At 41.1% G+C, this 23,477-nt stretch overlaps 1 protein-coding gene across 2 annotated transcripts in view; it reads right to left on the reverse strand.

Annotated features, from left to right (window-relative positions):
* Nucleotides 1–10,483: 10,483 nt before the first annotated feature.
* The window catches only part of KIAA1958 (KIAA1958 ortholog), a 170,871-nt gene continuing 157,877 nt past the window's right edge, over nt 10,484–23,477 (reverse strand). Inside the window, exon 5 of one of the 2 annotated variants that reach the window (XM_024757260.1) lies at nt 10,484–20,541. In XM_024757260.1, the coding sequence (XP_024613028.1) occupies nt 19,735–20,541 (807 nt within the window). In that variant the 3' untranslated portion in view covers nt 10,484–19,734. The remainder of the gene's footprint in view (nt 20,542–23,477) is intronic. The other variant, XM_024757259.1, reaches the window with a different exon arrangement.

The following is a 23,477-nucleotide window of genomic DNA, read 5'->3' on the forward strand; positions in this document are numbered from 1 at the left end:
GATTTTTTTTTTTCCTGAACAATCTATAAGCTGTCTCATTATTTGTCTCAGTTCTTTGCTTTACTTTGGCAATAAAAACTCAGCTCTTATATGCACTTAAGGCCCACTGAGGCAAGGGTTTTGGCAAATATGGTTACACTCAGAATAGAAGATCGACAGAGAGGACGTCGGTTCGTTAGTGCAGTTGGTCCCCCCACTGGAATCCTACCAGCTGGCACTAGCCCAATTCAGTAGCATTAAGTTCAACCAGTATTTACTGAGTGCTACTTCCTCACCTCTGTCTGCACAGTGACTAGCACACAGTAGACACCCACAGCTTTTTTTAATGAGCAAATAAAGAATGAACATGTATGGAGGAGAACTTCGCTGTCCTCAAGAATCTGACAGTCTAGAGTAGGTGACAGTAGTAGCTAATGCTAATAGCACACCAGTAGTGAGGAAGGAATGAGTACATGAGCGTGGAAGGACCAGCGAAGGCTCCATCGGAGAACAATCATTTGAACTTGGCTTTCAAGATGAGAGATTCCAGCCGGGAAAGATAGGAGAGCAACATTCAGAGCAAAAGAAAAACCTGCACAAAGGTAGGCAGGAGAGCCAGTGTAGGGGCCATTGTGAAGCAACCAAAAGTCCAGTTTGGTTGGACTTGTATGGACCTTGTGGGTCAATTTGTATATGGCAGTAATTAGAATGAGGCCAAATGTAGGCTGGACTCATATTCTAGAGAGTCTGGAATTCCAGGGTGAGGCAAGTGTCTGTAGCCCAGTATAGAGCTGGGAGTGACTGAACATTTTTGAGCACAGGCAGGTATAGAGATGAACCAATTAGGCCCTCATGAGCTCTTGGGAAAGGGGGACTTGCAAGGCACCAGAAGAATTTTCACTCTCAGTTTCTACTGAGAATTCAGACAGGCGTGTTCTGTTTACATCCACGCCTCAGCTCCAGCCCCATCTACCTCTGCTGTCTCTTCCGCTTAGTTCTTGGATTCTTAACCCAAATTTCTGTTTCTTCACCTCCCCCCTTATCTGCCTTTCGCTCTCACAGCTTTCCTCTAGAGCTCTACCTCCAAGAACCTTTTAAGAGAGAAAAAGCAAGGCATCCTTGCAAATATTCATTTAACCTTCACGACAGCTCAGTGAGTGGACGTTCTTAGTAGTCTACTCAGCACAAATTCTTCCTTTCCCCTTCCTAACAATACTCAGATCTTTATTGAGCATGACCCTTCCCCAATACAGCCAGTGTGCCGACTGTCTCAGCAACAGGGGTGGGCCTTACGTGCTCCAAACCGATCAGGATAACTCCCTTTTGCCACAGCCAGTCAGCACGTGGTATATCACAGGCCACGGGAACTGGTTCAAGAGTGGACACGTTACCCAAGTTCAGCCCAAATGAGACTGCAGGAGAGGTTTGCTGCACGTATGGAGAAGATATTTTTTCACCTTTCTGACACTGCTACCAAAAGGGAGTCTTTCTAGATGTGTAAAAGGGAATTATATATATATTTTTCCTGAGTGTTGTTGGCAGCCGTCATGTGACCATGAGGTGGAACAGCCTTAGGATGAAGCCACCACGATAAAAGGTGCAACAGAGAAATATAAAGAAACTGGGTCCTTGAGGACATCATCGCACAGCTGAGTCAATTCCTACAGTGCCGCCCTTCCTCTATGGAAGGGTATGTATGGGGGTAGTAAACCCTCATTATTGTTTAAGCCAGATTAAAGTAGGTTTTCTGTCACTTGCCATCTAAACACAAGATGTACTAACTTGCTAAGTGATCTCTTAGCCACACAGCTAGGAGGTGGGAGAGCAGAACTCAAAACTCCCATCTCGCCTCGGGTGCCGCCTCCACCGCCTGCCTTTCGCTCTTGGTTGCCACCAGAGTGAGCTGCCCGCTCTTCCCTCCCTTGCGGTTCAGCCTCCTGCCCTGCACCTGCGGCCCCCAACCCTCCCATGACGTCCTTTCCTGATGATGCCCTGCTGTGATGTCTGGAATTCCTTTGGTTCAATCACCAAAATATATCTACACATACGTTCGAACTCTTTCTAGTCCCTGGCTTCCTCGAGGTCTACAGGTCTCCGGTGCCTCTCAGGAGGAGGCAGATCAGGGGTTACATCCCGGCTGCAGGTTCAGCTAGTGTCTGGCTCACTCACCATTGCCCCTCCAGAATATTCATTTCCTTTCAAAATTCACTCCTTAAAAATGCGTGCCCCCTCCCCCCCTTAAAAACGCCAGCATCACCGTTGCCCAGTACGCTGCCTGGGTGCTCCCTCCCCTTCTTTAAGGACTCGACTACTACTTCACAGTCGTCCTCTCACCTGCGTTACCCCTGCTGCTGTCCTGGAGGTATCGGCAGCCACTGTCGTGTGACCTAATACCCTAGCCTCCCAGGTCCTTGACATCCTGGGCTCTAAAGACTGCCTTCCCCGTCCTCGAGTCACCAGGCCATTCTCTGAAGCCGGAGTCAATGGCCCTCTTCTGCCCAAGTTCTGCGTCCCCTCCTGCAGCCACATGCTCTCAGGTTCCACGTTGTCAGTTATTTCTTTGCATTCCTAGCTTTCCCCACAGAATCATGCTTTTTGCCTATAAATGTGCACCTACTTAAAGATAGTCTGATGATCTTACATTTTGTCCAAGGCTGGACTAACCGTCCCTTCACCGCTAGACAGCATTTGCTTCTACAGCACCTCCCACTAGCACATCTAATCACCCTACCTGCATTTGTGACCATATGATACTCTGCCTTACTTGCTGTAATGGATGAATGGTTCACGTTCTTTTGAAAGCTGGTTTCTTCATTTGTCTTCCATTGATCTACATCCTTTTATTTACTGTCCCATTTCTCTGCTTCCCTGTGTAACTCCTGAAAAGAGCTGTCTATGCCAACTGCCTTTAATTTCTGTCTGCATATTGTCTCTGGAACTCACCCTAATCAAGCTTATGTCTCCACAAATTCACTGAAATTATTCTTGTAAAACCACCAGTCGTCTCCACGTGGCCAAATCCAGTTGTCAATCTTCATCCCTTGTCTCGCTCGAACTTTCAGCAGCATTTTCCACAACGAATCACTCCCTCTTTCTTTTCTTTTTCTTTTTTTTTTTTTTGGCCACGCCGAACAGCACGTGGGATCTAACCTGTGACCCCTGCCGTGGAAGCGCAGAGTCCTAACCACTGGACTGCCAGGGAAGTCCCCCCCTCACTCCCTCTTTCTTGAAACGCTCTCTGCACCTGTCTTCAGCAGCCCTGCACTCTCCTGGTTTTCCTCCTTCCCTATTGGTTGTTTCTTCTCAGTCTCATTTACTGGCTTCTCCTCCTTCCAAATGCAAAATGTTGGAATACCCTGGAGATCAGCCTTTCCATCTCCTTTCTATCTACAGTCATTCCCTGGGTAATCTTCATCCAGTAGCATGGCTTAAGTACAATCTTCTGATTGCTTTCAAACTTAAGTCCCCAACCCTGAGCTCTCTTTGTGTTGGTCAGTCTCCTGAGATGGCTGCCACCCAATCCCTCTAGGTACGTGCCACTCTTCTCATCAAAAGGTGGAGTCTGTGTTCCCTCCGCTCACGTGTGCTGGCCCTGTGACAAGTTTTGACAGATAGGATATGGCAGAAGAGGTGCTATGTCATTTTGGACCTATCCTTTATGAAGCCTGACAACTTCTGATCTCGTCCTTTCTGGAGAAACCAGTCGCCACGTAAGAAGTCTGACTCCCTGAGGTGCCAGATATGTGAATGAAGATACTCTGGACCTTCCCACGTAGCCCACTACTGAATGCAGCCAAGTGAGTGATCCCAGCTGATGCCACGTAGAGCGGAACTGCACAGCTGAGCCAGTCAGTCAACCCACAGGATGATAAATAATAAATTGTTGCTGTTTTAAACTCCTAAATTTTGGGGTAGTTTATTTAGTATGCAGCAAAAGATAACTGAGATACCCTTGATCTCCAAACTCCCATATCCACCGTCAAACTGACATCTCCACTTGGAAGTCTAATAGGCAACCAAACTTAACATGTCCAGACTTGGACTCTTAATGCCTCACCTTCCCAGCATACTCTTCCCCTGGCATTCCCCGACTCAGTAAATGGCTATTTGCACAGCCATAAATTATAGGAGTTATTCTGGACTCCTTTCTCACACTCCTCTTTCAATCGTAGCAGCTCTAGCCTCAAAGTATATCCAGAATCCCATGAATTCTTACTACTTCCACTTCTAACATCTTGCTCCAAGCCACCGTCATCATGTACCTAGACTTCTGCAACAGACTTCTAACTGGCTTTCCTCCTTCCACATTTGTCCCCTGTCCTTCATCTCACCCCACAGTTGAGAATTTCAACACAACAGCCAGAGTGATATTTTAAAAATGTAAGTAAGGCATCTGAAAAGATGCTCAGCATCACTAATCATTAGGGAAATGCAAATAAAAAACCACAAAGATGGCTGCTGTCAAAAAAAAAACCCAAACGAATCAAAAAACAAATGTTGGTGAGAATGTGGAGAAATTGGAACCCTCGTGCACTGTTGGTAGGAATGTAAAATGGTGCAGCTGCTGTGGAAAACAGTATGTTGGTTCCTCAAAAAATTAAACAGAGTTATCCTTTGATCCAGTAATTCTGCTTCTGGGCATAAACCCAGAAGAAGTGAAAGCAGGGACTCAAACAGATATGTCTGCACCCATGTTCACAGCAGAATCATTCACAAAAGCCAAAAGGTGGAAACAACTTAAATATCCATCATCGGGCGAATACATAAACTATGGTATATACATACGACAGAATATTATTCAGCTTTAAAAGGGAATGAAATTCTGATACATGCTACAACACAGATGAACCCTGAAGCCATTATGCTAAGTGAAATAAGCCAGACACAGAAGGACAAATATGCCACTTATATGAGATGCCTAGAGTAGTCAAATTCATAGAAACAGAAAGGAGAATGGTGGTTTTACTCAGGGGCCGGGAGTAGGGGGAAATGAGTTATTATTTAATGGGTACTGAGTTACACTATGGGATGATGAAAAAGTTCTGGAAATGAACAGTCGTGATGGTTACACAACAATGTGAATGTACTTAACGCCACTGAACTGTAACATTTAAAAATGGTTAAAATGGTAAATTTTATGTACATTTTACCATAATAATTTTTTAACATAAGTTAAGATCATGTCTTCTCTCTAATGAGTTTCCATCTCACTAAGAATAAAAGCCAAAATCTTTACAATAGATTACAACTATACAAAATATTGTCAAATGAGTCTTTGTTGGAACAAAGAGAATTTAGCTGAAAACAGGCAACGTTTTTCCCCCCTTGAATCTTAATGTACTCTTTTCTCTTTCCCTCTTAAGAGTTATTAAGCTTTTCTACTGAGAGGCTGTTGATCTACTGAAAACTGCCAGTGACCAAAATGACAATTGGAATTTGAGCCAAAAGTATATGTGCTTCCACCTCGTGCTAGAACTAACAGGTCTGAATGATAATGAATGTCAGTCCCTGGTCCCGAGTGATATTCTTATTCTTTGCAGCTTTGGTCAGACAAACCAGTCTGGTCCATCAGACAGAAAGCAGTTTGACCTGAGATGCCCAGCCCTTCCACTCTACCGGAAGGTGATGATGTTTTCTTAGCCCCTGCTGTCTGCCTCAATGTCAGGCGAAAGCAACTTTGAAGAGCGAGGGACCTCCCCCCGCTTTTCCCTCTGCCTGGCACGGTCTTCCTCCCTTTACCCATGTAGCTTTGCTCCCTCGACAGTCTCAAGTCTTTACTTAAATGTCATCTTTTAAATGATGCCTTCTTGGACCACTGTATTCAAAATTTCATCTCCCTTTATCAGCAACCTTGCTTAATTTTTCTCTGGACACTTGGCACCCTCTAACATAGAATGTAACTGACTTTCTTATTTTGTTTATTGTCTGCCTTCTCCCACTAGAATATAAGGGCTGTAAGTGCAAATACTTTTGTGTGTGTGTGTGTGTGTGTGTGTGTGTGTGTGTGTGTGTGTGGTTTTCACTGATATATACCCCCAGTACTTAGGACAGTGCCTGGCACATTATAACAAGTGTCCAAACATTTTAATGAACAAATGAAATAAGTCTGACCATCTAAAGGGAAAACTGGCATCTTGGTCCTCAGCATGGACCCTCTCCCCAAGTGAATGTACACACAGACATACACACAAAAAAACCTACGCCTATAATCTTAGGGGTTCCTAGACTCCCTGAAACCCAGCCACGGGTGCCAGGTTAAAACTCTTCGGTCAGAAGGAATTTAGCTGTACCTCTTTGGGTGCTTCTCCAGTGCAGTCTTTTGGAAATCTTCTCCATGCCACAGATGTTATGACTGTTGGGAGTCTCCCAGGAGATTCCAGAGCCTTGTAATATTGTAGCCAATACAGTGAAGCTGGCAGCCACAATTCTGTTAAGAAAACAGGAGTGTGTGCCAGTCCCTCATTATTCATTACCGAGCTATTAATTCAAGTTCTCTTAGGAAAACGTCCAACAGTGAAAAGACAGGCTCTGAGCAGCCGCAAGCTAAAGCACAGCCAGCGCTCTGTCCTGGTGTCCCGGGTTAGCCACTTCTTGGGGCAAATGCTGAGCTGCCCCGCTTTGAATACACCTGGCTCCCTGGGGATGGGAGTTGCCCTGCAGGGGCGACAGTGACCGGATCCTGGTCCTGTTCAACGTTGCTAACTCCCGAGGCTGCAGAATCCAAGAGGACTGGCTGCTCCTTAGAGGAGGAGCTCACATGTCCAGCGTGCCGGGCAAGAACTGAAGGTTGAGTAAGACTTTCACAAAAGAAAGGGGTGATGGCAGAGGAGCGGGTGGAAGGAGAGGGCATCCTGGGCAGAGGGGAGGAGCAGGCCCAGTGCAGAGACGCGGGAGTGGGTTAACAGCACGAGCCAGACTCCACGTGAAGGGTATGGAGCTTTATCAGAAGGGCTTTGGAGAGCCATGGATGGGGTAATGATAGAATAAGGTGTGCATTTAGTGAGATTTTCCCAGGAAGCAGTGGAGGATAGACTAGTAGAGGCAAGAAGACCACTCAGGTTGCTTTTACGTGATCCTGGGGCAAGTGGTATGGGCTGACCAAGCTGGTGGCAGCGAGCAGAATGGGAAGGGGAGAGATTCAAGGGTTATTAAGGCGGGTAGAATTATCCAATGATGGAAACACAATGGAGGATGAGAGAGGAATGGGGGGAGAGGGAGGATGGAGGTCATGGAAAATGTCAGGTTTCTGGCTTGGGCAACACGGTGGATACAAGCGCCATTACCTTAGGAAGAAATACGGGTGGGACCTGGGTCGAGGAGCCCTTCTCAGCTGCGGCTCCACTAGAGAAGTGAGCACTGCTGCCCTAAGGCCTCCACCGTCGGGAAGGAATGAGCATCTCTCCCCTGATCTAGAATGGCACTAGTTCTCAGGAGAACTGAGAAAACAGGCACTCGGGTTGCATTCTGCATTCTGCGGTTCAGACAAAGAGCCCCGGTTGAAAAAGTTTTCGATAACGTAGGTCTGCTTATGCTCAGGCCGTGGGAGGGGATGAAATCGCCCTGACAAAGTGTATAACGTTGAATCAGTATAAATGACAGAGTCAAGGGGTGAGGCGCCTGAGAATCTAGAGACGCATCGAAAAAATCAGGAGACAGTGACACCTTAAGTCCCCATGGAAGCCCAGGAGAAGGTAACTTCAGACAGAAGAGGCTGGCCAAGCTGTTTCCCACAGGGGGTGGCTGCACCACTGGTGACGCTGGAGAGGATTCTTGCGGTACGTGTGGGCAAACACTTTTAACTTTAGTAGTTATGTATTGTTATCTCTATGTACTGCAAGTAATCCAGCATTTATGTAGTAATATAAATAACCATAGCTAACAGTTAATATTTTTTGACAGTTACTAGGTACTGGCCATTGTTCTAAGTGCTGTATATGTATTAATATTCTTACTTAATCCTCACCACAATCCTACAAGCTAGATATTGTTATCCCCTTTTTAAAGATGAAGAAATTGAGGCACAGAGGTAGGTCAAATAACTTGCCCAAGGTCACAGAACTAGTAAGAGGCAGAACTGGAATTTGAACCTGAGGGGTTTGACTCCAGGAACCCTGCTTTAAAAAAAAGGATTTATTTCTGGCTTACTCAAGTAAAAGAGAAGGATCAATTTCAAGAAAATAGCAAATAAATAATAGAACAAGTGGACTCAGCTATCACAAAATTGTTAAGGAGGGACACGAATGACTGACACTTGGGAAACAGTGCCCTGGCTGCATTGTTACATTGAGGAGAAATGCATGATAGTGAGCTGTACATAGTCTGCACATGTCCTGAGACTACAGGACAAAAGGAAACATCTAGATAATGCTGTTCCCTGCCTATGGGGAGGTCCAGTTGCATCCTTTCAATTCTGGGCCATTATCCTAGAGACAGACAACAACAAACCACAAATATCGTATTAACTGTTATCTGTCAAAAATGTTATTTGTTATTGGTGGCCGTTAGATTCTTTAATAATGTCTTGAAAGATTCACTGGGTTCTTTAAATGACCAAACTCTTACACATTATCACCATACTTAAGTGTATTAGAAATGTGCTAAATTACTTCCATGACTGCATTTTGAACATTTCAACAGCTGAGTACATTGTAAATACTCCTGCAGGAATTTTGATTTCTCATCCTTATTTCTTTGGGATCCCATGAGTAATACAAGAAGCTTGTTTATTGCTGAAATATATCTTGCTTAATGTCTTTCACGTCTGTCCCTGGTGTCTTACCAGCAAAAATGGTAGTGAAAATGATCCTAAGCAGAGGAAGGAATCAAACAGGGAAACCGAAAGAAGAAACAGAAAAGGGAATGTACTGGGGAAGGAAGATGGGCTGCACACCTTCTGGGGCTCCAGTCCTAATCTGGGAGAGGGCAAGAAAAAGGAGATGGAACAGACTGAAACAAGCCAAAAGGTATTATTCCTGAGAGATGCCCTCAGGCACTGGGAAAGAATGTCTTGACACCTAAGGGAGAGTGGGCAGGCACCAGGCCATTGACGCCTCTAGCTCCGTCTACCCTACCTAATACACCCTTGCTGGTCCTTGCCTGCAGGTTCTCTCATTCTTTCAAGGTTTCAGTAGCACGTAGTTTCCAGAGCAATGCCATGAGGAGTATTTGTCCTCAGGCCTAGAAGGCCATGTGCTACCCCAGGCCTTTTGGGGCCCTGGCTCAGTGTGCCCATCTTGGGTACTTTCAGCATGATGGATCGCATCTCAGTCTGTATGTTACAACTAAGGCTGCTGGGATCAACCATATTTCCACAGATCTACTCTCTGTATTAAAGGGAGAGACAAAATGTGTTGCTATCTAGTAGATGCAAACCAGGCCATGTTAACAATTAAAATTTCACTGGTTCTTGCCATTACTGTTACAACTCACCATTCTTGCCTGAAAATGTTCCTTGGGTATTATCTAGAGGGCCTTACTTGTATGTGTCAGCATCGTTACTCTCACCTCTCCTCAGGTCCTTCCTTTCAGCTTGAAGATTCTGTGATTCTAAAAGATTGGTAAGGAGGGTTGTGGAGTCTCTAGTACAAGAGCTTTTTGTGTGTTTATTTTAAAGTCTGCCTTATAGAAAATTTCAAACATCTACAAAAAAAGAGAGAAGAGTATAATGAATTCTCATGTATCCACTGATCTGCTTTAACAATTTATATACCATCTACACCTCCATCTTCTGTACCCCTCTGGATTATTTTGAAGAAGATTCTTAAATATTTTAGCATAGATCTCAAAAAGACAACTAATTTTTTAAAAATCTAGTGCAGGAGTTTTTAAACTTGGGTTTATGTATGTAATGTTGCATGCAAATACGCATCTTCTTGAGAAAATGACCTACAGCTCTCATCATTTTTTAACTGGTTCAGGAGTCTAAGATTTTAAAAATCATTGCTCTAAGCAAAACAATGAGAAGAGATTAAATTTGCTTTAGGGTCAATATTTGTGAATGAAACCTCTCATCTTTTCACCATTACCACCATTACACTCATTCTTAAGTATTTTTCAGAAACTTGTTTCCTAGGAATGGTTTTAGCTGTTGTATATATAGAACAGTAAATTTCAACTTTAAAAGGTTTTAGGATTAAATGCACTCTCCAAAAGCCATAAATACTAATTTAAAGAGCAGAAAAACATTAGAGGCATGTATACAATGGTCAATATACAGTCACCATGAGAGCTTTCCAAATGGGCCCTCAGCCTGCCAAGTGAAGAAATCTACATCAGAGAACCAGAGGGAGAGTCAGTCAGAACTGATTTCACCAGAAGCATTAGCTCAGAGGCAGAGAATACAGGCACAGAACTGCTCAAAATGTCCCTACGTTTTGCAAAATACAAAGGACAACATACTTCCAGGAATGTGATGCTAAAATAAAAAAATTCAGAAACCATACATACTGCTGATTAAGTTAAAATTACTCAGTTATTTTAATAAAACAGACATAAAATATACATTAACATTTTCTTTATTTTCAAAAATCTGGGTTAAACAGGCAAGCTGCATGTACATAAACCAAACCAAACAACACACCAACAACTTAAAAAAAACAAAACAAAAAACCCCCAGAACCTTGCAAATTGTTAAGACTACTGGACTATCAACTAGAGGGCTGGACTAAATGAACAAGAAACCCTGACGCTCTATGACAGAAAACTGATGCCACACGTGCTTTCCCACTCGGGTGATCCCACGTGCACATACATGTGTGTACATGTGCAGGCATCACTGGAGGAAGAAAGAAAAAGTTGAAAATGGTACAATAAAATAATTCAAGTTACTGACCATTTCCTGTGTCCTTCAGAGTGATGTTTCCAGTGTTAAGAAATTATGGATGCCTCCTCTACATTAAAAAAAATCCAGAACAGTGAAAACACCAGGACACAGTTTTATTGCTATCTTTTGGAACGTACGGCTACACAGAAAATATTAAAAATTTCAATAAAAGCAACGTGTTTCTTGTCTAAGTAGTTAAAGTGAACAGACTTTTGTTAGTCACAGCCAAGCAGGAGGAGACCCTGGGAAAGGTTATAATTGGAGCTTATCCAGAAGAGGCTCCTACCATCTGCAAGAGGTTTGCTATGCTTCAGAAGGAAAAAACGAAGCAAACGCAAAGCAACCCATTCACTTTTGCATTTCTAAATTTAAAGTAAACATGCTGGTGTTGTTGAAATTTTAATTTCCAGTTTAAATTGTCATGACCACTTGGGGCACAGACAAAACCTTTATATGACCAGGAAGGAACTGAGCAAGGCCAATGACACTCAGTGTTCCTGTGTGTTTTCAAGTCTGTTCAGTGCGAGCAAATGAAAACCAAAAGAAAGCAACCCAGCTTTAGTTCTAACACTGATAACTGTAGACCCTGGAAGGAAGTAATTTAGTGGTTTTTTTGTGTTTTTGTTTGTTTGTTTTTACTGCTTTTATTCCCTTACTATCTGAATTTAAACACAGTTCCATAAAACTTCAAGTATAGCTAAGGAAAGCACCTCACTGCCCCCAGCCAGCTTCCTGCTGTTGAAACTGAACTTTTCTGGCATTTGTATTCTAAAACAAGTTTCATTTCTCCTGATCTCTTGTTAAAACACAGATTTTATCTTCTGTAATTTTCTAATTTTGCACCTGTTGTTAGTTCCGAGTTTGGGAAGAGTGGAGAAGCACACAGGATGGCCTCCACAGGCTCTGGTCTAGGCTATCAGACACCAGGACGAATGTGGGGACCCCTTGCCTTTTCTCACTTGGAAGCAAGGGACTCTTTCAGGATAGTGTTTTAAATGGTAGTGGGGAAAACAGCAATTTAAATTTTATTTGTAGAAAAAAGTATCTGAATTTTCTATTTTTACTATGCATCACTTCAGTAATAAAAATAAAGAAACACAATGCTGTGAGGTGGCAGTTGTTTTTAGGTACATTTTCTTGTATTAGTTCAGCCCATTTTAAGTGAGGACTTTGGGCATTTTGGGAGATTTTTGTCTTCTCGCCATATTATCTATTTAAAAGCATACATCTTTCTTCCAGTGGGTAATGATCTGACACCCCACAGTCCCTTGAAATTATGATATATTCAACAACAACAAAATTTAACCAAGCTTTGTAGGTTGCAGTATAATTTATCTTTTTAAGAATAGTACATAGATGGTTTATTTCAATGCTTGTCATAACTAAAAATATTTTCCATATCTTTACACATAAAATGTGTATCAAATACCAAAGTCACAACTTTTCCCCTCAGAATTCCCTATCATTTCCTGGCACTTGGTGCTATAGAGTAGAAGTCTGGAGCCAGAATGTTCTTTTGTTTTCTGATAGGCAACTTATTACTGTCTGACTGAATGCCTACAGGATTTTTCATTCTTTATCCTTGGTAGTTTAAAATTTTGCCAGGAGGTGATTAGGTACAAGTCTCTTTCACCTGTTTTTTTGGCCTGGAATGCAGTGAGACCTTTCAATCTAAATACACAGATTTTCGTTTTGTTCAGGAAAGATTTCATTTTTATAGTCTAATGATATTTTTCTTAATATACTCCTTCCATCAGGAAAGCAAATGTCAGTAATGTTAGCTAATGTTCTGTCTTCCAAATCCATTATCTTTCCCCTATTTTCATCTCCTGTTTCGTTTGAAAGAATGATAGGAAGAAAATCTCATTTGTCCTTCACACTGATATATATATATATTTTTGGCCACATCCCGCAGCATGCGGGATTACTTCCCTGACCAGGGATCGAACCCATGCCCCCTGAAGTGGAAGCGCGGAGTCTTAACCACTGGACCGCCAGGGAAGTCCCACACTGAGTTTTTTATAAGCATCTGTATTATTCTATTCTACTTCCAATGTGGATTTTAATCTGCTATTGTGTTTTTAGCTTCCTTGAAATCCTTCTTTCTAGTTTATCTTCTTTTTCATTTTATTCCGTTGCCTTTTTCTCTTAATCCATTCCCATTTTAAGATAACATACTATTGCTGCATAGAAGCAATTCTTCTGTTCCTTCAATTATGACAAAGAGAATCCTAAAATTTTCTTGTTTCTTGCAGTAGACTACTTTCAACTGTTCTGGAAGTAGTTCATTTTCCTTCATTCAGTCACATTTTTTTTTTTTTAATGCCGCATTTGTTTTCTCTATACTCATCCTTAAATGGTCCTTTCTCCTCAAACCCAGTATTTGCCTTTCATTTTGCTATCTGTCCACTTGAGTGTTTGTCAAATCCCTTTTTTGGATGCACAGGTTGAGGGTAAGAAGATGTACATATTTCCATGTCCAGTTTCTAGTTTAACACTTTTCTATTGAAGTGGCATCCTTTTCCTTTCTATTGTCTGGTTTTCTGGATCTCTGATCCAACACCATACATGAAAAATCACAATATTTGCATTTTCTGCTACTTGCTTATTTATTGTTTTTGTCCTCACCTAAAGGGCGTTTTTCTCAGAATGCACTATGCCTCCAACAGATCCTCTCTGCTTGCTGCTCACATTTTAGCCCTAGAACTTGGAGCTGGACTGAATGAAGAGGAGGTGGGTGGGGAGATGGGAGAGAGGATGGGCTAGAGAAGCTTTTCACTTTATAGTGTGGCATCTGGTTAAGAGAAAGGATAAGCCAGTTATTTTTCTGGCACCAGAGCTCTGAGTAAGGAGACTGACATGGTTAATGAGAACAAGTATTAAATATCTTTCAGATTTTCTATTTCACAGAACCTGTTTCATGAAGCAAAGCGAAAGAAAACAGTGAGCTACAACCTGAAAGGTTTTGTCTCACTTTACTTCCAAATGCCTTGTAAATTGTATTGATTCCTTCTAGATTCTAGAATTGAGAGGTGGCCTTCTTCTGGGTCTATATGAGTGTTTTTCTTGGAAGGCAGGAAGTCAATGGGGCCTTCTGCCAGACAGCGCCATTAATTAATTTTTTAAAATCCAAATCTTCCAGCTATGGTATGGAGGAGAGATTCTGGATTAATTTTCTACTCCTGTATCTACTACTTATTGTCTTGCTGACCTTGGATGGGCCCTTTAATATCTCTGGGCTTCGATTTTCTTATTGGTAAAATGGGGGATTTTGATTAGGCTGTCTCAGAGTTACCTATAACCTTTTATTTTTTAAGCCTCAAAACAAAAAAATCCCCATGCCCTGATAAAGGAAAGAATAGAAAACAAATGACTAAATAAGTATATTTTGCTATGAGGTTGCTTTAGCCTAAAGATTATAAAAATCCTCTGACATCAAAATTAAAAAGTGAAAGCAAAAACCCTGAGCATGTAATTGTGATGTAGGCTAGGAAGTCCTTTACATTTTAAGCAATGATACCCATTCAAAACAGGTGCAGTTTGTAAACGACTTGACTTTTATTAGAATAAACTGGCATGAACATCTGCCCTTTAAGGTAGACAACAGATAATATGAGTTATTTATTGGATAAACACAGAAGGTTCTCAGTAGGCAGAAAATGTTATACTTATTCATAGAAAACCACCAGGCTTTCCAGGAACTATTGAATTATACCAATATATTGAATTAGTAAGAGAGTACATATAAGGTATGACACAGTATGGTTTGAGAAATGAAATATTTCCCAAACAAATAGAAACTGTTTAATTTTTTAAAAGCTCTGTGATAAATGGACCTCTCTGGGCCTGAAGAAGGCAGTTTAGTTTAATGCATTGAGCACTGTATTTGGAGTCAGAAGACCTGGGTTCAAACTTAGGTTCTCCAACTTATTAGCTCTGTGAGACTTTGGGAAATTTACTTAACTTCTCTGAGCCTTGGTTTCTCAGTAAGTAAAATGGGAATAATTAGACCTACCTTGCAGAGCTGTTGTGAGAATTAAATGAGAATACGAGGAAGCTGTGCGAAAGCACTTACCACAGTTAGTGTTAGTCAAATCTGAATCTTCCAGAAACTTATTTGAACAAATCAGTAAAAATAACTACAGTTAAATGTAAATTAATTAAATCAGTTATTCTGACCATAAAATATTTAGGAGCCCATTCTCGGTGGGGGAGAGGGATCTATCTAATTGCTTTTAATAGTAATGGAAGCAATATGCATCTACATATAATCCAGTGATTTTTCTTTTTGGTCTTAATAAGTATTTCCTGAAATTATTAATTTCCATATGAACTGCATTAGATAAACAATAAAGCACTTTAATTGAGCATAAAAATCTGATTCTGATCAACAGTTAAAACACAGGGAACCTCTCTGGATTTCTTGGGCTATAAAAAACTAGAAGTACTCAAAATAGGCAAACTTTGCCAGAAGGATGGGCAGCCTCCCTCAAAGGAGTTTTGGGAAATCCTATGATGTCAGGATACATGGATACAGAACACATAGGAACTTCCAGAGATAAGCTAGTTTTTCATTCCCCACAGCCTCCTCTTCTCTCAGAAAGGGAGTTCAGCCTTAGGTCATCACCAACCTCTCCCTTCACTCCTGTTTTTGCTTAGGTGATAATTTATATGGAAAAACACAACAAAGATTTTTACCTAAGAACTTTGCCTAAACAACTGAATGTTTTTCTCCTAAAACAGAGCATTAAAAATTCACCCCAAAAGTAAAAGCATTTAAAGGTATATGTGAATTTGAAACTTTTAATGCATTCTTCGGTACAGGGCTGTTTGTTAACAGTTTCTCAATATGTATGGGTCCTAACTTAGACTAAATTGGAGCGCCTGAGGGAAAATGAGGTAACTCTTCTTTGAGATCTTCATCGTTTGCATTTCTTGCTGCCTAAAGTTAACTGGTTACTGGCTCAAGAACCCACTGTTAGCAATCCAGATTTCAACAAAAGCAACAAAGTGATGCTTGTTTGATGAGTAATATTTAAACATAAATATTTGTTTATTTAAATGGTAACAATGTGGTTAGTGTTAGCCTAACCTGAGAAAAATAACATTCTGCTGCCTATAGAGATAGCAAAGTAATTTAAAGAGCTGTCAAACTTAAAATTTCAAGAAAATTGTTATTCCTAAAGCAAGCGTTCCAATATAGCGAGAAGCACTCACTTAGGAGATTCAGTATATGATCTTGAGGAATTAGGAATTTTGCCTCCTAGTTTTGCCACTTCCTAACTACATGGCCTTGAGGAACTGCAGAAATGTAACATTATTCACTTTGGAGGTGATCTTTTCCGATGATCTCCTGTCACAGCTGAGGAAAGTGAGACCAGCATTTACCTAGTGAGTAGAGAAGGCGCTGCCAGCCTGGTAATCTTCCTTCTATAGCCAGAGGCTTCCGCTTCTACAGGAGGATTATTTTGTCTAGATCTTCTCCACAGCTGGCTATGAACATGCTGATAGGGTAGGTATAGTGCGATGCTTTTAATGAGGTTGAATTAAAATAAAAATCAGAGTAACAGAGTTTCACATTTCTATAAACATTTATCAGTCAGGGCAGATTAATACAGCATATAATCCAAGGAAAGCTGGGAAATGCCACATGACCGAGGAGACCATTTCTTTCACAACTTTGGTTAGGTTTTCCCATAATACTTCCCTTTGCAAACACACTAAACCATGGGAAAACTTTCTCCTAACGCCTCTCAGGGCTTCTCTATACTTTAATTGTTTTTGCTTATATCTGAGGTATCAGGGCTTGGAGGTGCTGGAGGTAGAATTTATGGGTATAAATGTGACCACATTATCAGGTTTGCTTTCCTCTTCAAGTTTAACAGTTTAAAGGAGAGAGAATCTCCATAATGGAAGGAATAAGTGGTATAGTGCAGATTAGGTGAATAATATTATTACTCTTACCAAAGGTTGAAACTAAAATAACTAAGATTTATTGCATAAATAATACTATGTGCCTGGTGCTGTGCTAAAGCCTTTATACTTCATTGAATCATACCCTTCAAGCTGATGCCCCCATCATCTCTGCTGGAATAAACTTCCAAGGGGAGACTGGCTAAATTCTGGGGAGGAGGTACCAGGCGAGCGGGGCTTCCTTTAGAGCAGGTGCAGAAGGTGCTGGGGGCAAGAGCTCACCCAAAGGACTCCCTGGGTCGTCCCATAACACCTACAGCACCACCATTCCTGAGGCAGAGCCACGGCCACTTGAGCCTCGGTGAATGTGCAAGTTCCCGGTATTCATTCCCACTTTTGAATACAAAAAACACTAAAGGTAAGTAGAGAAAAAACTCTTAACCTCCCTCTTTCTTCTCTTGGGAATCTCCCTTCTCCTGGCTTAGGCCAAGAGTAGAAAACCCTGCAGTCCCCAGGGGGTATGGTTTACAGCTGGCCGAAAAGACAGAACAACTGCCTTAGCTCTGAAGCCCAACAAGAACTAGCTACTCTGCCCCCCTTCAGATCCTCTGAGCATGGACACAGCCATATAGATGGATAGGTGCTTCACCATATTAGCAGGTTTACTAGGTGTTATCACATATAAACTTAAAGTGTGTGCACATCCACACATACACATCTACACACAAATATATAACAGACAAAGTACCTATACAGTGGGTGGCACGGGAGGCATGCAACGAATGGCATTTAGGATGCTGAGATACGATTCTTTCCTTCCATCAGGTATCACTGGAGATTCTACCTCCTGGCTTTGATTATAATCATTCACTTCAGAACTCTGAGGGTTGAAAGTCCATCAAATAGGTGATAAGCGACAAACCTGAGGCAGAGATTGTTATTCAGCTGATAAAAAGCCACTATCAACAGAAAGATTACAGCCTCTGGATCAGTTATTGCTACTTTTGGAAATGTTAAAATCTGAAAAGATCCCAGTGATATCTAACGGCAATTTCTTCTTGAATCGATTTAAAATAAAAATGGAGGTTTTATTAATTAAGCTGCAGGCCCTGCCCAGTAGTTCACATAGGTTATATTTCTGTTTAAGTGCAGTACTGACAAGAAAAACAACCATGTGCTTTCCTCAAACAGGATTTCCTTTGGGTGTTCACCCACTAAAGGAAACTGTACCTCGTGTTTTGTGTCTCTTTTAATCGAAACCTTAAAATCCCTATAGGAAACTACAACAGAACACTGTCAATATCAAGTCATAACGCTGCTTATTAAATATTACCTGTTATTTATATACAGATGGAGACATGCCAAAGTTAATCTATGTTCAGGAAAGATCAACTAGTAAATGAAATAAATGTGCAGGAACTAAAAAGGGAACAACATTAAACCTTAAGGCAGCATTGGTTGAGTCTTCTCTGGTAAAGGAAGTATTATATATTTCAATGACCAGTGAATGATTTTTTAAAACAATTAAAATAAATACTAAAATAATGTTTTGAAAAAGAAATAGGGCTGATTTTAGGACTCCTACAAAATGAATGTATACTAGACTTTCAACTGTGGACTGGAAAACATACACAGGAACAAAATGGTATGAAGTTGTAGCAGTCTTTCCTCAAATACAAAATAAAGATTCCCTAGAAATTATCATTATTATTAATCAGTCCTCTTTGGGCTCCTTTTTCACTTATTCAGAGCAGTTATTATAACATTCTGTTAATGTTTGAATGACAAGTGGTCAGGTTTAATCTCACCTGAGTGAAATGATTTCAAACTGCACTGATAACCTATCATCATGGTCTGATTTTTCAACTCTGTGCTTGTTGCTGGGTTTGCTTACCTGGTAGGTTGCCTACATCCTCGTGTCCCAAGCATTGGTGCCAACCTAAAATGATGAGATCTCTTGTGGCTGAAAGAGTCATACTTTGACAAAAATATTTCAAAACTCTATAATAAACATGTTTTGGAATTTGTTTTCTTTGCAGCTTGTTCTGTTGGATTCTCCTGGTTACGCCTGAAAATTACTCTCAGTTGTTTTACAGTCCAGGGCTATATGCTGGAACAACTGTATGACACAAGGAACAGATGAAAAAAAAAAACGTCGAAAAAATGTTCAAACGAAAATAGCTTTCACGTGACGCTGAGAAAGAAAACGTAGGCACTTCTGCTTCAGGAGGTTTTTCACGTTTTGATCGCAGACCGCTTTTCCAAGACACTTTCTCTACTACTAGAAATTCCCTCGTGGTACAAACCACCCAGTTCATTGGAAACCTTGTTCTCACAAACACCGTTTGGTGCATTAATCTTTTCTCATAAAACTGTCTCCACTGATGCAAAGGTCAAGTCCTCCCAGGGCTGAGAGCAGTCCCCACTTTCCTACCAGCATGACTGAGCGTAGCTCCACGACCTTCCATCAACCAAGGCTGCTTGCTCTGCAGGACCAAGTTATCCATCAACAAAACATAAGGAGGAGTGCCAGGTGCCATTTTTCTCCTGGAAATAGTTAACATGTCTGCCTCTCCCTTCCTAGTTCCTCACTGTGAGTGTAATTCCACAACGTGTTTATAACATTCTAAAGCTACTAGGCTACTGGGATTTTTTTTTTAATGACTACTTAAACGGTTTTCTTCCCCACTCCCTTTTATTTTTTTTGAGAAAATCTGTGCTAAAAAGGCACTAGATAAAATGAACTTCCTCACTCTTGTGTATGTAGTAATTTATACAGTGCATTAGACTCTATAATTTAACAAAGGTGACACACATCTGGATAAAACATCCTAAATATTCATCTACTTTCAGTTAAAAAAACAAACGCTAAGTCAAAGAAATAGGAAGTCCCACTGACAGGGACCAGCCTGACCATGAAATCACGATCATCCCTGCCACCTCAGAACTCTGGTCTTGGCTGCGGGGGGAGCGCCCGCCTGCCAGGGTGTGTTGGGTGGTGGCTGGGACCCAGGGGAGACTCACTGGCAGCAGCTGTGGGAGCCAAGCCTCCTGGAGACCTGAGTAAATGAGACGAAGGTGAAGTTCTCACAGTTTTCCAGCTTGACCTTCTTGGCTAAGTTCGGGACAATTCCCCGAAGAGACCTCAGTCCCATCCTCTGTTCCTCGTACCACACGCTGCCCATGTCTGTGGCCTCCTTCCTGGCGGTAAGGTAGAAAGGGGACTTGGCCTCCATCTGGGTGGGTGGTCGGTGGATGTACATGTACTTGTAGAGGAGGCAGTAAGGGCACTGTTTGTGTCCCCTGGAATGCTCGTGGTAGATCTTCCCGTGGCACACTCGAGTGGAGCCACTCCGACTCTCCCGCTTGACACTGTCTGTCCGGGCAAAATAGGGCTGGTTCTGTGGGTCTTTGAGCAGCTCGATGTCACCGTACATCAGATCAGCGTGCTCCTGCAGCGTCCGCATATTCAGGTATTGGCTGTTGTACTTGACCACGGTGGACAGAAGGGTGATGGGGCTGTCATCCCCCAGACACCCTGCCTGCCACATCTCCTCCTCATCAGAGAGGGAGAAGTAGACGATGTTGCGAGAACGGGCACCTGACATCCCTGCCTTACTCAGCACCCACAGCTTCTCCTTGAGCTTCTTGGTGGAGGAGCTGAAGGTGCTGCTGGTGATGGAGAAGCCCACGCCCGCATTCTTCAGGATGCGGTCCAGGCCTCGGCGGATGGCGTGCAGCGACGTGGCCAGGAAGTCTGAGCCGTCGCTCTTCTTAACGGTGACATAAAAGTTCTCGAGCAGCTCGTTCAGCTTCACTGCAGGGATCTCAAATGAGACAAACACTGAGGTTACACATTTGCGGACACCCAAGTAGCCAGACCCCTCCTTCCTTCTCCTGATCCTCACTAGGGGCTGTATTTTGGATAGCCCTCTAGAGGGCTGCCTTCTTAGCATGATATAGTGGAAAAAACAGTGAATTTCACGCTGGAAGATCTAGGTTCCACACTGGGCTCCACTTAGTCCCTTTAAACCTCAGTGTTCTAAGCAAACACGACGGGAGATAATAATCATACCTTCTCAAAGAATTATTGTAATGCTTAAATAAAGTAGTGGATGTGAAAGGGTTTGTAAATAGTAACACACATACACACAACATATATGTGTGTGTATATATATATATATATATATGTAATTATTTTTATTATTGGCCTTGTAACTTTCGCTGTTCCTCTCTGGAAAGCCCTTTCGTCTCTTTTCTAGCAAATCATTTCCTTCCCTCCCCTTCAATAAAATTCAGCCATCCTCTTTGAAGAATTCCTGAACTAAACTTATCGAACTCTGAATCATTCCGACATTGATTTCCCTGATCTCTGCATGTACTTGGTGCTGAAGGGAAAGACGATTCACATGTCCATTTTGCACAGCAAGTTAATGCCCCTTGATTCTTCACTTGAATTTATCTGAATAAGTCTGGAAATATTTCTGACTTAACCATCGATAGGGCTTCAATGTCAATATTTGTTCAAAAGATATGAAAGACTTAATGATTATACTGACAATTAGAGAGTACTCCTTACTTAGGCATGGCAGGAGGAGGAAGGTTGGTGGGTAAGAAAGCTTTACTTTCAAGAGAGAGCCATAAAGATAAAACCAGACCTTACTCATAGTCAGTTTAGGTTGAGTACACATTCTAGGACAAAAGATAGTCTCAATAAGAGATGTTTTAAAAGTAGAAACTGTACAGGTAACACTCATTCTTCTAATAGCCCTTGGGTCAAAGAGGAAAATAAAAACTGAATTATAGATTAAAAATGAGGCAAACTGAAAACATTACATATCAAAATGTATGAGGTGTTGCCAAATATACTCCAATAACACCACAGTCTTAAATGCCTTTGTTAGAAACTTTATTAAAAATAAGTGAACGCTATTCAACACAAAAGACTAGAAAAAGTAAATCAAATTCAAAAATAGAGTGAATCAATAAAAATAAAACAAATTAATGAGCTAGAAAAGATATTAATTGGTATAGATAAAAAATGAAAGTATGGAATCTTTGAAAAGACTTATAAAGTTGACAAACTTCTAGCAAATATGGCAGAAAGAAAGAGAGAGAAAGAAGAGGAAAGGAAATATACATATAAACAATATTAGGAATGAGAAAGACCATAACTACAGAAAATGAATAAAGAATATGAAAGAATATCATAAACTTTATGCATATTAATTTGAAAATATAAATAACCTGAACAATTTTCTAGCAAAATATAAATTACCAAAGTTGGTTCAATAAGAGGTAAGAGATCTCAAGAGCCCCAAACAAGAGAAGAGAATGAAATGACTGTCAAAGATGTATGTCACTCATAAAGAGATGGCGTTATGGAGTTGATTCAGCTTTTCTTTTGTATGTAAACAGTTTTGGTGCACAGGAAAAATAAGCGTTCTTCATTTTTTTTCTAATCCAAATATGATAGATATTATACCAAAGACGCAAGAGGGAGGAGATATGGGGATATATGTATATGTGTAACTGATTCACTTTGTTATAAAGCAGAAACTAACACACCATCACAAAGCAATTATATTCCAATAAAGATGTTAAAAAAAAGTATATGAATATAAATGTAAACTCCCCTAAGTAAAGTACTAGTGATTTCCATTTTGCCCAGCACCAATGTAAAACAAAATGTACACACGTTAGAACCAGGCAAGCAAAGGCATGGCTCTGATATGCACAAGTAGCAGTTAACATGGTACCAGCAAAATGAGGGCTGCCTATATTATCAAATTCAGGACTGCAGGAAAGCAATCTACATTGAGACCAGTAGGGATTATCAGAGTGTAAGGATGATTCGGTAGTAATAAATACTTCAATATAATTGACTTATTTATATATTAAGGAGAAATAATATGAAGTTGATAATTACTGAAAAATTATTTGAAAGAATATGCTATCCACTTCAAATTTTCAAAAGGCAAATTAAATTTAGACTGGAAGAAAAAATATCCTCTTACTATAACGAAGATTATTTTACAGACATGAACTATAAAACTTACACTCAAGATGAATCAAAACTACCATGAGGTATCACCTCACACCAGTCAGAATGGCCATCATCAAAAAATCTACAAACAATAAATGCTGGAGAGGGTGTGGAGAAAAGGGAACCCTCTTGCACTGTTGGTGGGAATGTAAATTGATACAGCCACTATGGAGAACAGTATGGAGGTTCCTTAAAAAACTACAAATAGAACTACCATATGACCCAGCAATCCCACTACTGGGCATATACCCTGAGAAAACCATAATTCAAAAAGAGTCATGTACCAAAATATTCATTGCAGCTCTATTTACAATAGCCAAGACATGGAAGCAACCTAAGTGTCCATCAACAGATGAATGGATAAAGAAGATGTGGCACATATATACAATGGAATATTACTCAGCCATAAAAAGAAACGAAATTGAGTTATTTGTAGTGAGGTGGATGGACCTAGAGTCTGTCATACAGAGTGAAGTAAGTCAGAAAGAGAAAAACAAATACCATATGCTAACACATATATATGGAATCTAAAAAAAAAAAATGGTTCTGAAGAACCTAGGGGCAGGATGGGAATAAAGATGCAGATGTAGAGAATGGACTTGAGGACATGGGGAAGGGGAAGGGTAAGCTGGGACAAAGTGAGAGAGTGGCATGGACATATATACACTACCAAATATAAAATAGATAGCTAGTGGGAAGCAGCCGCATAGCACAGGG

The sequence above is a fragment of the Neophocaena asiaeorientalis genome, unplaced genomic scaffold (assembly GCF_003031525.2).
Source record: "Neophocaena asiaeorientalis asiaeorientalis breed wild unplaced genomic scaffold, Neophocaena_asiaeorientalis_V1.1 scaffold432, whole genome shotgun sequence".
In the NCBI taxonomy this organism is placed as follows: domain Eukaryota; kingdom Metazoa; phylum Chordata; class Mammalia; order Artiodactyla; family Phocoenidae; genus Neophocaena; species Neophocaena asiaeorientalis.